The sequence below is a fragment of the Gossypium raimondii genome, chromosome 1 (assembly GCF_025698545.1).
Source record: "Gossypium raimondii isolate GPD5lz chromosome 1, ASM2569854v1, whole genome shotgun sequence".
Taxonomy (NCBI): Eukaryota; Viridiplantae; Streptophyta; class Magnoliopsida; order Malvales; family Malvaceae; genus Gossypium; species Gossypium raimondii.
Genome location: NC_068565.1, coordinates 7,883,961 through 7,899,647, shown reverse-complemented (window position 1 = coordinate 7,899,647; position 15,687 = coordinate 7,883,961). Strand labels below are relative to the sequence as shown.

At 32.4% G+C, this 15,687-nt stretch overlaps 1 protein-coding gene and 1 long non-coding RNA gene across 5 annotated transcripts; one reads left to right on the top strand and one right to left on the bottom strand.

The window, feature by feature from the left end:
- Positions 1-984: 984 nt before the first annotated feature.
- On the bottom strand, positions 985-2,862 carry LOC105786733 (uncharacterized). 2 transcript variants are annotated; one of them, XR_008196088.1, is made up of 3 exons: positions 2,585-2,862; positions 1,485-1,737; positions 985-1,350 (listed from the first exon to the last, which is right to left on the bottom strand). It is a non-coding gene; the product is annotated as an uncharacterized LOC105786733 (long non-coding RNA). The 2 variants fall into 2 exon arrangements; XR_008196086.1 differs by having other exon boundaries at positions 1,485-1,583; positions 2,585-2,835.
- Positions 2,863-8,579: 5,717 nt separating this feature from the next.
- Positions 8,580-11,936, top strand: LOC105779967 (disease resistance RPP13-like protein 4). 3 transcript variants are annotated; one of them, XM_012604001.2, is made up of 3 exons: positions 8,580-8,864; positions 8,949-8,998; positions 9,182-11,936. In XM_012604001.2, exon 3 carries the CDS (start codon positions 9,202-9,204, stop codon positions 11,746-11,748), a length of 2,547 nt encoding a protein of 848 aa, XP_012459455.1. In that variant the 5' UTR covers positions 8,580-8,864; positions 8,949-8,998; positions 9,182-9,201; the 3' UTR covers positions 11,749-11,936. The 3 variants fall into 3 exon arrangements, with proteins under 3 accessions (XP_012459455.1, XP_012459463.1, XP_052487099.1); XM_012604009.2 differs by having other exon boundaries at positions 9,171-11,936; XM_052631139.1 differs by lacking the exon at positions 8,580-8,864 and having other exon boundaries at positions 8,874-8,998; positions 9,171-11,936.
- Positions 11,937-15,687: the final 3,751 nt, after the last annotated feature.

Genomic DNA, 15,687 nt, shown 5'->3' with positions numbered 1-15,687 from the left:
ATTTTATAATAGTTACATGTTTTCCATATTTTATAATTTATACATGTTTATACATTTTTATATAACATGTACATATATATCCAACTCTATTTAAAACTTACTATAAATGTATTTTCCACATTATTATATTTACCAATATACTATGTTATACATTTTTTGTAAATGCATAAATATATTTCATATGTATTTTATTATTGTTATTTTCATGACTTTTGTGTACATATATATGCATAAACGTTTTCAAATATGTATGCATCTTTGGTATTTCATAGCCATACCTATATTTGCAAAATTCACCTATATATCATGTCTATATATGTTCATACTTTGTAAATATATATACATATATATTTTAAATCGAAGTATTTGTTTCATGTTATACATTAACTTTTTAACATGTCTTTTAGAAAATATATATTCTGGCTGCGTGAAAGCATTAAAATCGTCATATTTTACAAATTTTCAAAATATTTGGTATTCATGATTCTCGAGAAAGATTGTGTCCTAACTTACTGGATTGCGATTATTTTTCGATGGATTTAGAAAGCCAAGTATTTGTTTTGCAATAAATCCACAAATTTCAAATAAAAGCTTATTCTCGGGAATTCAAAAATATTGGGTCCTAACTTACTGGTAATGACATTTTATTATCTCGAAATAAGGATTTCAAAAACAAAAGGCAATATTCGATATTTTGAAGATTTAAAAATATTGTGCCCTAACTCACTGGGTGTGATGTTTTATTTATTTGAAATAAGAATGTTTTATTTTGATTCATTCACGAGTTAAAAGTTTTCTTTTAAAATCTTTTCAAATTTTCGACACCAAGACATTAAACAATCAAATTCGGTACCGATTTTTTGGCGTTGTGAGGGTGTTAACCTTTCCTTGTATGTAATTGATTCCCGAACTCATTTTCTCAAATTTCGTAGACGAGAATTATTTTTAAGGTGAGCCGATCGCACCTCAATCAAAGATCGGTGGTGACTCCAATTTTCGTTTTTTAAAAGTCGACAATAAATTTTTGTTTTCAAAAAATGGTTTCGACATATCTATTTGAGGGAATAGGCTGAATGAGTGGCACTCTTCATACAAGAACAACTTACCGGTACAACAGCATTCACAAGCCTCATTTTTTCTACCTTAGAGGCAGTGTAAAACCTGGCAAGAAACCACATTTGGTGCGCCTTTTTAGGTCCAACCTGTTAATCGAATCCAGATCAAACACACTGTTCAGATTGCATGTAAAACGAACAACGAGTATCATGCCAAATAAAAGCCTCCATCTTTCTTGTTGTTTACCAAACGGGACATTATGGAACTTCCATAACCAGCATCAAAACTTCCCACCTGCGGCATATCCAATCAGATAATTCTAATCAGGGCAACAAATGTACAAGCATGTAGCATCAGCACCACCATCCAAAGATGAAAATTACAAAAACAACAAAGCTAGAGCAACAGAAGATGTGATTTGTAAGCACCTTGGGACCAGTTTAACCGAAAATAGCATTATCCGCAGCAATGGTCAGATCACAAACCATATGTAAAGCATGCCCTCCTCCAACAGCATAACCAGCAACCTGATTTATAAGAATGACAGCAATTGAAATAATGAAAACTAATGTAATCCAACAAAAAAAAACCACTGTCACTAATTATTTTAGAAATAGAAGAAAAGAGATTACCATTGCTATCATTGGTTTTGGAAAAGATGCGTGCAAGGGAACGTAACAACTTGCCAAGAGAACAGTCCATAAGTTCCTTATAGCACTACACTAAACATGTAATACTACAAGTATGCTTATGCCAATGAACCAATGTTCAAAAATTTTGTACTAAACCATAAAAGCTAATATGTGTTTTATTGTAAGTGCAGAATAAACTTCCATTCAACAATCCAGTTAATGACTTTCATCATGCCACAGTTCAAGCAAACCATAAAACTTCATGAGCATAAATAAGAAAGAAAGGTTCATTGGATTAATGACAACTAGGAATTTTTTCAATCAAGCTTTCACTCTGGAAGTGGTGTAACAGTGTCGACAATGCCACTGCTAAAGCCCCCAATAGTGATGTGAACAATTTAACAACTGATTGTGGCTGCAAATAACAGTATAACACGAAATAGTAGCGATACCAGTCTAGAATTTAAAGCTAAACCAATACCTTTTATGATATGAAACACAGTAACAAGCCGCAAGATAGAAAATAGAAAATCAAATACAGCAAAGTGATGCAGAGGTAGAAAGTAGACAACTTAATCGAACCAGAACTCAAAAATCTCATTACTCAATACTCAAGTAGAAACTCAAAAATTTAAGACCAAAAATAAGAAAGAAAAATGCATCAGGGGATCGACAACTAGGAAAATTTTCAATCACTATAGAACCAAGATTGAAAACCCAGTTAATGTGAAGGAAACCTTTATCATATGCTAAATATCCAGATCAAACCTCTTCGACCAAAAAAAATAATGGATTGGTTTTTACGGTTTTTCTAAAATTCAGTAAAAATTCACTTAAAAATTTAACAGATCCATTTTGAATGAAGTAACCTTGATAAAAAGAAGACTGAGATATACCTGGACTGTGGCTGCTAATTTTTTAGGGTTTCTTCAAAATACAAACTTGGTAAGGACCACGGTTGACCAAGAGAGAAGACAAGGCAGAGATGATGAGGTGAGGCCAACGAACAGAGATGAGAAGGAGAGGCGGAGGCTAATGGATAGAGAGGAATGGAGAACCACTGTGATGTGAGTGAAGAGAAGAGAATAGAAAATGTCTTACATGTTAGAAATCGGCAAGACGTTTTTCGAAAATTGTGAAATGATTTACCTGTGTTTTGGAGAATGTGTTATATAGGAATTCATTTTCCAGCAAACAAACAACGTAAAATTTGGAAAATGTTTTTCGACCTTAAACAAACGAACCCTAAGTTGAATCTAGTGTCACGGACTTAGAGCTTTTGTTCGTCATGGTTGCGTGTTCTCATGCGCAACCCATGACATTAGAACCAATTATTAAAATTAAGTATTAACCCATATCTTAAATCGAAATTTAAAACTTAATTAAAACAATACAATTTTCAAAGTTTAATTTTTTGAAGTTTGGTTACCAAACTACAGTTAAAAACTATCATTAAAAACTATTCACATATTGGTCACCTATTGTTAATTTAATATTATTGTACACTAATAAATTTTTATTTTGATTACTTATTTTTTAATTAATTTTATTTAAAAATAAAAGATAGTTTTACAGGAATTGAGTTATTCAATTGCAGAGATGAAACCTAAATTTTTCCTTTTAACTCAATTAGTTGTAAAAACTCAAGTAATTATTGAAAAATAATTTCCATGTAAAACCCAAGTTTTCCTATAAACACCCATGTAATTCCTTGTAAAACCTCAAGTTTTTCCCTTTAATTTAGTGGGAAAATATTTACAATTAGTTCTAGAAAAATGAATAAAATTAAAGGAAATTAAAAGATAATTTTTTTAGTAAAGCTCAAGTTTTTCCTATAAAACCTGGTTAATTCTAAAAGGAAAAAATAATAAAGGAAATTAAAAATAAATTATTTTCCATGTAAAACAAGTTTTTCATGTAAAATTTTAAGTTTTTCCTACACACACAAGTTTTACCTTTAACTAAAAAACTAAAATTAATTCTAAAAAATAAAATGATAAATAAGTAACTAAAATGAAAACTTACTAAAGTTGAGCAACTAAAATGAATGTACAATAACATTGAATTAAGGACAGATGACTAAAATGAAAGCCGTTTTTAACTGTGGTAATTGACTCGTGACACCAACTCAGTCAGAGACTTAAATAATACTATAGATAAATATACAATTGATGGAAATAATAAAGTGTGCATAATAAATTAAAATGTATAAAAATAGTAAAATAAAACTTTAGTTGAGTGGTAAATTAAAAGTTTTACTAATATAATTGGTTTGGGTTCAAATCCCACCATATTTATATTTTTATTGGGCTTTTTAATAAAAAGACTAAAGTACTTTGTATATACACAAACACAATTGAATGAGGTAAGCAAGTGTGCATAATAAAATTAAAATTTATAAAAATATCAAAATAAAGTTTTAGTTAGCGGTAGATGTACATTTTACTAATGCCATTGATGTGGGTTTGAATTCTATCATATGCATATTTTTATGATTTTTAATTAAAAGACTAAGTCGCCCTTGAATAATGTAACTTATTTTTAATTACGGAAGGACATTTATGTAAATATTCTAATCAAGTTTGTTGACTCATGACACCAACACGCTTAATAGCTTAAAAATAGCATAGATTAATAAAAAGTAAAATAGAGAAAATTAAACTAATAGTATATGAGATTTGCCGATTGAGCATTAATTCATTGACATTATTGTTATTCAACAATTAAAATGACATGAGTTTAAGTGTTCTTAAGGGCATATTTTTTAATTTAAGGATTTAAAGAGAAATTTATGGGTTGAAAATAATTAATAAATGAGATTTAAAAAATCAGATTTAAACCAAAAGTGTTTAAGGTTATGAATAGTAGAATAATTAGTAAATAAAAGTGTTACCAAATTTATAGTTCTAACTTAAATATTTTACAAGGAATGAAATAAACTTTTATTGAAGTAAGAAACATTAATATACCTTATTTTCTAATAATAGCATAAGATATTTTTAATATTTTTAAAATAAATTATTAATTACTTTTAAATTAAATTACTAATTATTAAATATACTTTATTTTTTTATCAAGTGATGGGTGCAATGACAAGATATATTTATAGAGGGTTCTTTTTATGGAGAGATGAAGTGTTGTAAATAAGTGAACGAGATGTATCGAAAGAAGACAGAGAGAAAGAGTGGAGCAAATTAGGTAACACTATGCGTAGCGACAAATAGTAGTTGATAAGGTGGAGAAAGGAAAATGTGAATAACAATAAGGCTAAGTAAATAAAATAAGTTGAGAGAATTTTAGAAAGGGCTTTGAGAATCAGAATTCTCAAAGTACCAAAAGTCATTTCACCAGTTGTGGAAAACTTCTATTTATAGTATTTCAAGAATACAAATTACAAAGTTAGTAATTAATAAGAGTAATGATAGATATTTCTTATTTACAATTGCATTAATGATAAGAAGGGATAGTGGAAGGTTTTGTTGGTGATGATGAATAGTGAAGAAGAATTCACTATGTTTATGAAAGGAGGGGGAAACACTTAACATTACAGGAAAGTGTTAAAAGAAGAACTCTTAACTACCTCAATATTTGATACACCAAGCTCTCCAGAACATCCCAAAAGTGAAAATAACATAAGAACTTTGTCATATTTCAGTATTACTTCCACTTCTACTTTGGTGAAGCGGTACTATGTGAAGCATCTTTCACGAAATATATCTTGAAACGCAAGATGATGATTGTTCTTGGATGAGACTTGTTCATGAATAATGATTATTTTAGCTTGTGATAGGTGCTAAAAGTAACATGTTTTAGCCTCATTCTTAATGCGTTTTTGGGTGATTATTTGATGTTAATAGTGAATTTTATGCTCCTAATCTTTTAAATTCATGTTTTTATATTTAGGAGAGCATTTGAGAGCAAAAGGAGCGAAAATTGGAAAATTGGAACAAGTTACAGGAGCCACATTGGTTGACCCCTTCCACACAGCCGTGTCAATTTTGCGAATTGTACTTTGAACAGCCAAAAACGTGATTTTTAGGGTTTTTGGGTATTCTAAGAGTTGTATATAACAAAAAAAAAAGATAGGAGTGAGCCGTCATAGAATATTCAAGAAAACAACTCGAAAAACACCATTGAAGCCGATTCTGAAACAAATTTCCATCAAGATTGAAGATTCCCTTGTGATTTATTTGGAGATTATTATGAGTTCCTTTGTTTCTTGTGGTTATAATGTATTTTGGATGTTTTTATTCATTAGCATGAACTAATTTTCTAAATACCAAGGGAAATGAACCCTATGATGGATTCTGTCGTTTGATTTTTATTTTACTCAATAAAAACTTAGATCTTGTTCTCAATTATATGTGCTTAATTCTTGATTTAATATTTCTAAACTATTGATCCATGTTTGATGTGATTAAATTAGAGGATGAATAGACCCTATTTAAGAGTAGATCTAGCATAATTGAGTGGAGTTGCATGCAATCCTAGAAATAAGATGACATAAATCTACCTGATTAAAGTCAAATCTAATAGGGGAATCCATAGATCGAGTTAATACGATAATAGGAGTTTTAATTAGAAATAAATTTCAATTAATCAACCTAGAGCCAGTTGCTCTGAAGAGAGATATTAACATAATTTAGGGATTTATACAGATCAAGATGCTAAGTGAATAAATTGCGTAATTTAGATTGATAGGGGCAGATGAAGTCTAGGTAAATTCTTTCCTTGGTATTGTTTCACTTTTTGGTTATTATTCAATTATTTTCCTGATTCATTCTTTTTCGCATTCGTATTTAATTAATTTAGTTAATTTTAGTTTTAATCAATCACTTAAATTTATCAGTTAAATAATAGAAAGATAATAATTACTAGTACTTTTAGTTCTTTTCTCACTGTAACTATACTATTAATTGATAGGTACACTTACTTCAGTCGGATTTTTAGTTAGTTTCATGGACATTAGCTTGTTCCTAGCATGAGTTGTTCTCAATGTAGAGGTTGTTTCGAATAAATGTTATTTTGTGGTGATGATTTTCTTAGTAAAACTTCTTTTGAATAATGACTCTTCCACAAAAACACAATTGTTCTAAATATAAGTTGTTACAAACAATGGTTGTTTCTGAAATGCCATTATTCTAAACAAGAGCTATTATAAACTTTAGTTGTTTTCCACATGAGTTGTTCTCAAATAAACATTGGATGGTAGCTATTCTAACTAAGACCCTATTCTGAACTAGCTATTCTGGACATAACTATTCCTGAATAATAGTTGTTCTGAACAACAACTGTTCTAAGCAAGAGTTATTGTTCTGGAAGAGATACACTTGGTAGCACAATTTCTTAAAATATAATTTTCTTTATCTCAAGAGATAAAATGTTGTAGCCAAAATAGAGTATCTACATTATTGAACGCTTATCTTGTAAATGACATTATTGAAAGGAGCAACTCTTAATCCTAAACATGAAAAGTAACACAAAAATGGCAAGTATAAAAAAAAAAACTAGTTTTAAAATTATAATAAAACTAATTAAAGGGTAGACTACATTAGTAGTCACCCAACTATGTTTTTTCTCTTTTGAATCATACAACTATGAAAAATTATAAAATGATCATCAAACTATTAGTAAATTTATTTTTGACCACCAAACTATGAAAAGTTACAAATAGTTACTCAACTATCCAATTTTTCTTTTTTGGTCACCTAACTATCTTGGATTTTTGAGTGTTTTCATTTTTATCTTAGCAAATTGGTGATAAGAAAAAAGATAAAATGAATAGTTGGGTGACAAAAAAAAGGAACTTACTAATAATTGAGTGACTATTTCATAATTTTTCATAATTAAATGATAAAAAAGAAATAAATTATAATTGGATCACTAATTTATCCCTAATTAAAACAAAAATATTAAAATTTAAGGAGCCTTGTTGTACCCTGCCAAAAGTAAATCAAGCAGAGATCACGTTTTAAGTTGCCTTTTTTTCCCCTTCTTTCGTGTTTTCATTTTAGTTGACTTCTAGTCACGTGAAGACCCAAATACTACAAAAACAGCACTGGCTTTCATCCAATACAATAGCACTCAATTTCAATCGTGGCTGAATTTATGAGCATACATATTTTTTTTTAGGATACGAATCTGTTCAGTTTAAACCCAAAAAAATAATTAAATCAAATATCCAAATTCATTTACAACACAAGTGTTATGTAACAAACTCTCTTCATTGTAATTAGCTAAAACATGCAACACCAACATGAAACATCAATCAAAACTTGTGAATTATGCTCTCAATTCTCATCTTCAATCCATTTTAATAATAGACCCCGCCCCCCAAAAAACCTTACCTGTTTTTAAAGGAACGATCATCTCTGAAAAACGGAACAATTAAGATTTTCAGTTCATTATTGTTAGGCATTAGCTCTCTCTAAATCTCTAAGTCATCGACCAACAAGTCATTGGTCAAGGGTTCAAGGACTGGAGAAAATGAAAAGGAATTTAGATCTAATTAATATAGAAAACTATCTCATGCATAAAAAGGTTTCACCTCAAATTTTGTTTTAATAGATTAATTTTGTTAAATTACTTCCATTTTTATACTTTATCAACAAGATTTTGGTATTATTAATAAAAGTTGAGATTCAAGTATTTTGATGCCCTCAAATTTGATTCATACTGCTTATGAACTAACACAATCATACTTATAAGTATACATTTTGAAGAAGGATGATGAAAACAAGATAATTGTCTAATGTTGTGAGTTGACTTCCAGCTGGTTCGGTCAACAATGAGACGTTTAGTGGTAAATTGTAGTGGTAGGACCCTAATCCCATTCACGCCCTTTAAATTCTTTCGAATTCAAAGCAAACGAGTAAGAATGGAAAATGGAAATCCACTTCATTTACTGTTCTACAATCGGCTGTCTTCAACATTTTCTCTTTTTGTCTCTTGTTTACACTTAAGAGAAAACATGGGATTTCATTTGATTAGTGTTAGTCTTAATTGACAATCATTTGTATTGGATGGTGGATAGGAAAAATAATGAGCAACTTCAAGGAAGATGTGTGTTCTTTTTCAGTTGTTTGTTTACATTATAAGACCTTTGTTTGCGAGTTTCTTCTCTTGTAACATCAACTACCTCCCTCGGTTGAGTCAAGAAACTCCCTTCATCAGCAGGTTTGATCCATGTTCTTCATTTCCCTTCCATCTTCATATTTATGTTCTACTCAACGTTTGCATGTTTTCAATTCCTTTTTTCAGGGTTTGAAGTTCATTGGATACTATTATAATATCTCCAAGCAAACATCTGAGTAAGTTCTTGAATCCATCTTCATGTTGATGTTATTTTCAATGTTTCCAGTAATTTTTATGGTTGATGTTAAGCTCAAAACATGAGTTCTGTGAGGTTGTTTATCCATTTTATTTAAATCTCCAAAAACTTAAAAATTTTCAATTCATCTTCATATTGATGTTTTACTGCAGAAAATTTGCAGGTTAATAACATAAAAAGAAGATGGCGGATGCAATCATACAAGTTGTAGCAGGGAAGCTGATTGATGCCCTGAAAGAGCACAGTGGTCGAGTACTTGAATTTCGTAGCCAATTCATGGAGCTTAAAACACAGCTTGACTTCATGAAATCCTTCCTTGCTGATGCTAACAAGCTCAAAAGGAAGGAGGAAACCGTGAAGACAACTCTAAGCATGATCAGAGAATTGACCTATGATGCCGAGGATATACTTACTGATTGCTTGCTCCGAGCTGAATTTCGTGACCATGTCTTTCGCTGCAACCATTTCCTTCCACGAGAGATGATCTTTCAGCACCGAACTTCGAAAAGGCTCAAGGACATCAATGGACGGATAGAGAAGATGCACAAGGTCTTGAAAACATATTTGAAGACAATCGGACAGCAAGGTGTCCATGACGATGTCAGCAGTGTGGTTCATCGTCGATGGACGTCGCCTGCTTTCGATGAATCCAGCATAGTTGGTTTGGCTGAAGATACAATGAAGATTATAGGGTGGATTCTTCCTACGAAAAAACAATTGCACCAAGTTGGGATTATTGGGATGGGGGGATTGGGGAAAACAACTATAACCCAGAAGATCTTTAACAACCACGCGATCCTCGAACGATTCGAAGAGAGAATTTGGGTGTCCATATCTCAAACAGTGAATGAGGAAGAAACAATGAAGACCATGTTGAAACAACTAGGAGAGGATACGTATGGATTGGATATGGGTCAAATGCTGCCGAAGATTAAACAAGCACTTGAGGGTAAGGACTATTTGATAGTGATGGATGATGTTTGGAGTGTTCATGGCTGGTGGGAAAGATTGCTTGCTGGATTACCCAAGAGGGAGGGACAGAGCAGTGCTGTAATAATCACTACCAGGAAAGAAAGTGTTGCCATTGAAATGGGGGTGGAGAAAGCTCGAATTCATCAACCTCGCGTACTCAATGAAGAAGAAGGCTGGGCATTGTTTTGTAGGATTGCATTTTCTTCAGAAAAGGAAGCAAAGCCGCACTACGAGTTGGAAGAGCTAGGGAAGGATATAGTGAAGAAATGTTGTGGACTTCCATTAGCTCTCAAGACCGTAGGAGGCTTGTTGAAATCGAAAACTTTGTCAACTGATGTTTGGAGACGAATTCACAACAATTTCCACGATGAATTGGCTACTAGAGAAGGTGAAAGCTCGGTTATGGCTTCCTTACAATTGAGCTACGATGAGCTGCCAACTCGCCTCAAGCAATGCCTGTTATGCTTCTCCATTTATCCAGAGGACTCGGTGATAAGTGCTGAGCAGTTGGTTCATTGGTGGGTGGGAGAGGGTTTCGTACAGGGAAAAGACACCCGGACTGCAATCGAATTAGCATTTGATTACCTCTCAGAGCTCATCAGTAGATGCCTGGTTGAAGTTGTGAAGCACAGAGGGTTCGATGGAAGAGTCTACACTTGCAAGATGCATGATCTTGTGAGAGACTTGACCATTAAAATTGCTAGAGAAGAGTCCTTTTGCAGCTTTGATGAACATGGCAAACAAAGACCCAGCATACAATCTCGGCGTTTGGGTTTTACAGGGGAAGAAGATGTGAAATCACAGAATAAAAAATCAAAGCTCCGGGCATTCCTGATGATGAACAGCTCTCCTGTTAGCCCCGATAAGACCATCCCACTGTTCAGAGTAAGGTCTCTCAGGGTGTTGGATTTTTCTCTGAATAAGCTAGAAAACATCCCCATTCACAAACTCCTGCATTGGATCATCTCTCTTCAACGCTTATCATATCTGAACCTAAGAGGAGTTGCTTCCCTCAAGGAACTTCCACAGTTAATCGGTGAGCTCCGGAACCTTCAGCTTTTGGTTTTGAATGGATGCAACAATCTTCAAAAGCTTCCCTCGTCCATCACAAATCTGCAGAAGCTAAATGTATTGGATTTAGGGTACTGTCCTATGATGCGATATCTCCCACAGGGGCTTGGGAGGCTTTCAAATCTTCAAGAACTCTCAGGATTCACTGTACCAAGTGAAGCTGACAGGAATGGGTGTCGTTTAGGTGAGCTTCAATGGCTGTCAAAGCTTAAAGTACTGCGAGTAAATATAAACGAAGAAAGCGACATTGCAGAAGAGGAACTCACTGTCCTTTCCCACCTAAAACAACTCAAGGTTTTGTCCATCAACACAGAAGGATGCGAGAAAGAAGAGATTTTCAGGAAACTGGATGGCTTATCTCCTCCACCACATCTTGAGGAGCTGTATCTGAGGTATTACCGTGGAGTGACGACGCCAATGTGGATGAATCCCAAGTCACTTCGTGATTTGCATTATCTTTGTATCGAAAATGGAGACCTGCAATTCGTGCATCCAAGCTTCGAGGGTGGTAAAACCATTACATGGAAAGTTGAGGGGCTTTGTCTCAAGTTCCTTGCTAGGCTACAAGTGGAGTGGGATTTGGTTCAGAGTGTGATGCCTAGAATAAGGTATGTGGAAGTTAGCCATTGTTACATGCTGAAATCATTCCCCTGCAACACTGAAAAGCTTGGGGTTTGGAGGAAATGAGAAAGAACCAAGTTGCTAATTCAATGGAGGAGATGATCCACTTGGGCTCAAGCCTCACAAGTTCTTACCGTTACATCATAAAATAATATGGAGAAATTAGCTTCATATGAAAGCTTACTTACATATTTGAAGCTACCAATAATCTTCAATTAAAATCTAATGCTAGCTTCAACTTTTTTTTCCCTTCAGCTGATTAGAATTATTCTTTATAAGTATTTTCTATTTGCCTATTTTGAAAATTGTGTAGAAGAAGTATGACTTGACACTGAAATCACTCATCAGTATATTAATTGGTTATATGAACATTTATGAATCAATTAACACATAAATTAGGATCATCTCTTCATGTAACAATATGTACTGGCCATATATGAACAGAATTAATACTATTTGCATGTTCATTAGCACAACATGAATTTACTTTTGTTTTTATTTTTCTTACCATTCATTTCATAACAAGAATTGTGCTATGACCGAGACCAATAGCCACTGAACCGAGACCAACATGGCCAAAGCATTAAAATGGGCTCAAACTAAACCAAGGTGCTATGACCCAACTAGAATAACCCAAGTTTTAGGACTTCGAAAAGGAACCCAAAATGAATAGCAGAGGCAATAACTAGCCATGATTTTTTTTTCAAACGAAAATTCATTTCATAGCTAAAGTAACATAACAGAAGCAAAAGGAGCCAAATCCCAAAGCATAAAAGACATAAACAGAAATAAAGTACACAAAAAGAGCAGAAACAACCAAACCAAAATAAAGAGATCCAAGCCGGACTAAAGCTACCTTTAGCCATAAGTCCAGTAAACCGAACTGATGCGTTGGATCGGGCCGAGAAGCCAGCATCAACAGGGCACGCATGACGCCATGAATTATTATTTTTGATGTATCTGTTACTGTTCGGCATATCTAGCAGACACACATCACCATTGAAAATAACAGGTTTGAAAATCTGCAACGTTTTCTCAACCACTCTTTGCTCCATTATTCTTGTTTTAAAATGCTAAATAACTTTTTTATTTTAACGAAGTTAGTCAATGCATGATGATGCAAGGTTGCAACTAGAGTCAAAATCATCTTGTTTGAGTAAACAAGAGTAGTTAGTAGGGAGTAGTAGGCTAGTAGCAGATAAAAGAATATATAATATAACAAGCTCAACTGTGGTTTAGTTGACTAATGATGATTATTATTATTATAACCAGTGTTTGTTTATTGGAGCTCAAATGTATACAGATTCAAACAGTGTGTCTGGTTTATATAAACCAAGAATTTAAGCAGCTGGGAAAAGGTTGGGCACGTTAAAACCTGGCTCAGAATCAAACTTGAAAATATGTTTTTCTTTTTAATGGTTGTTTAATTCTCAAACATTCGCCTTGAAAACTGCAAAAAGAAAAAAGAAAAAAAAGAACAACATTATCTGTTCCTAGTGTTGAACTTGGTTGAATGTTAACTGATCCACCATTGATATCTGCAAATATATTTTTTTAAAATTCTGAAAAGGAAAGGTATATTATCTGCTTAATAAACAAAGTTTCAATCAGCAATCAATGAAGCAAAAACTAAAGTTTTCAAGTTGTTTTTTGAATGAATAATGTGAGTCCACAACACAAACAAATGGTCCATTCAGATTGGAGAGACCGTAAAGAGCATTTTACGGCTTTTGCATGAATAATGTGGCTTAGACCTCTGATAGCTTTAGTTTATTTATCCAGGTTGTCCAAATGTCTGTTTCATTTCCTATCTTTCCTCTCATTCAACCACACCAATCAACATCATATCAATTTTTTTTAAAGGCATGTTTTATAGTTTTTAATATGTATTTTTTTTTTATCATATAGTCATTGTGATTATCCTAGTGTTAACAATGCCAGACAAAACCTTCACCAGAAAAAAAAAAGAAAAAAAAAAGGAGGATAAAACTGTTGTCACTACTGAGAAACTGCATCCTTGTCTCTCCAGGATTGGATTCAATTAATAATATTTCAAAGTCTTTGCTACAACTTGGTCTAAAATATCCCATCTTATTCAACAACCAAACCATATATATATAATTTTTCCAAAAGAATTGGGTGCTTCTGTCATCTTTCATCATCACCCCTTCAATTATATGAATCAAATGTTATCTGTTTTTGCATATTGGAACATAAGTATATATAAGAATATAATGATTATGAAACACGTATCAGCAAACAGGGAGGAGATGAAATGGTGAAGGGGGTTTTGGGTGAAACACATCAATCAACTTAACACGATGGAGAGGGAAACCAAGGCAGATATCCCTCACGTGTGGGTGGGGTTTAACTGGGGGGCAGTTCAAAGTCTTACAATCTATGGGGGCCAAACCCAAACGTGTTATTGTCTGATGACGTCTCCATGAATAGCCACGTGTGTAATGACATCAAAATAGGCGCCTCCACAGCCTCCCAACATGCCCATACATGGTTTCACGTGAATTTTGGGCCAACTCTGTTACATCTTTTATTTATTTTGTCTTACTGGAATTAGGCAGGAATGGCTCTTAATTACTTAGGCAGCTAGGCTTAATGTTTTTCTGCATGATGCCCATTTACAGGGTCTTCTCTTCGGAATATATACACATAAGTATTCGTTAACAATTAATTACTTTTATATTCTTTTACAATTTATATAAAACTCTTTGAATTTAAAATTTCATCTATTGGAATTTTTGAATCAATTAAAATTTTCATTTAAGGATAAAGTTTGAAATTTTGTTTTCTTAGAAGTGTATTAAAATGACTTATTTGAATTTTTAACATTTAAAAGGGCTGCAAAAGGCATTATACCATTTAATCAAGGGAGTCCCTTGTTTTCCCTAAGCTGCACCATTGAGAATATCATCTTATGGCTAATATATGAATAATATACATTCGAGTTGGCGGAGCCAACATACTTTTTTTTTTTTTGAATAGTTTCATTTTAGGTTTTGATCATATCTATTTTCTTAACATAATATCTAGAACTATCCATAGCCCTTCCTCACCCTAAAAATAGAAAGATAATGTGCTTCAATGCACTTAAATTTACGTCCTCCTGTATTGCCAACAATACCATACCGATCGAGTTAAAATCCAATCGACAAAAAATTAAATACATTTAAGTTTCTCAAAATTTAACATTCACAATTTAGATTTAATAAGTATAAATAGTCTAAAACAAAAAAACTTTACACCACAGACAATTGCTGCTCTTGCTAATTGCTTAATTTTTAACTATAGCAATCAAAACTTAAGAAATCATGGACATTTTTCTTTATCCTCAACTAAGCTCGAGTCAATTGTTTATAAGAATATATTTCATGAAAAACACTTAATTTGTAATTCCTTATTGAAATTGTCTAACTAGAGAATAAATTTTGTAGACAAAGAATGGATTCTATTGTTGTATTTTGTAGATTATGTATATATACATGGATCTATCTTAGCTACAATTGTACTTTTCAAAGCAATCATTTTCACCATTCCCATGCATCCATTAAATTTTCGTAACATGCATGCATCTATTTCCGACAATAATTTGAGCAAGAAATCGACTATACGATTTGGCAGGATTATTATTTTGTTTGCCAATTAATTTTTGGAATGAAAGAACTCTACCAATTAAGTTAAATTTTGTCGACTATTGATTTAAATATCATAAATTAGGAATCTGCATTTTTTTATCGCTTACATTTTCTAGATTTGGATTATTTTGAATTACTACTTTTATAAAAAAAGTAAGTACTAATTGAATATCTTTTAGATTTATGAAAATTAATCATTTTAGGGTTTTAAATATAAATAATACACATCTAAATAATTATAATTATAATTATAATTAATCATTATGGAATATATCTAGATTTAGGGTGTACCAAATCATTGAAAATGGAAACTTTCAACATTTAATTTTTAAATTGTGTTTGATAATGATATTAG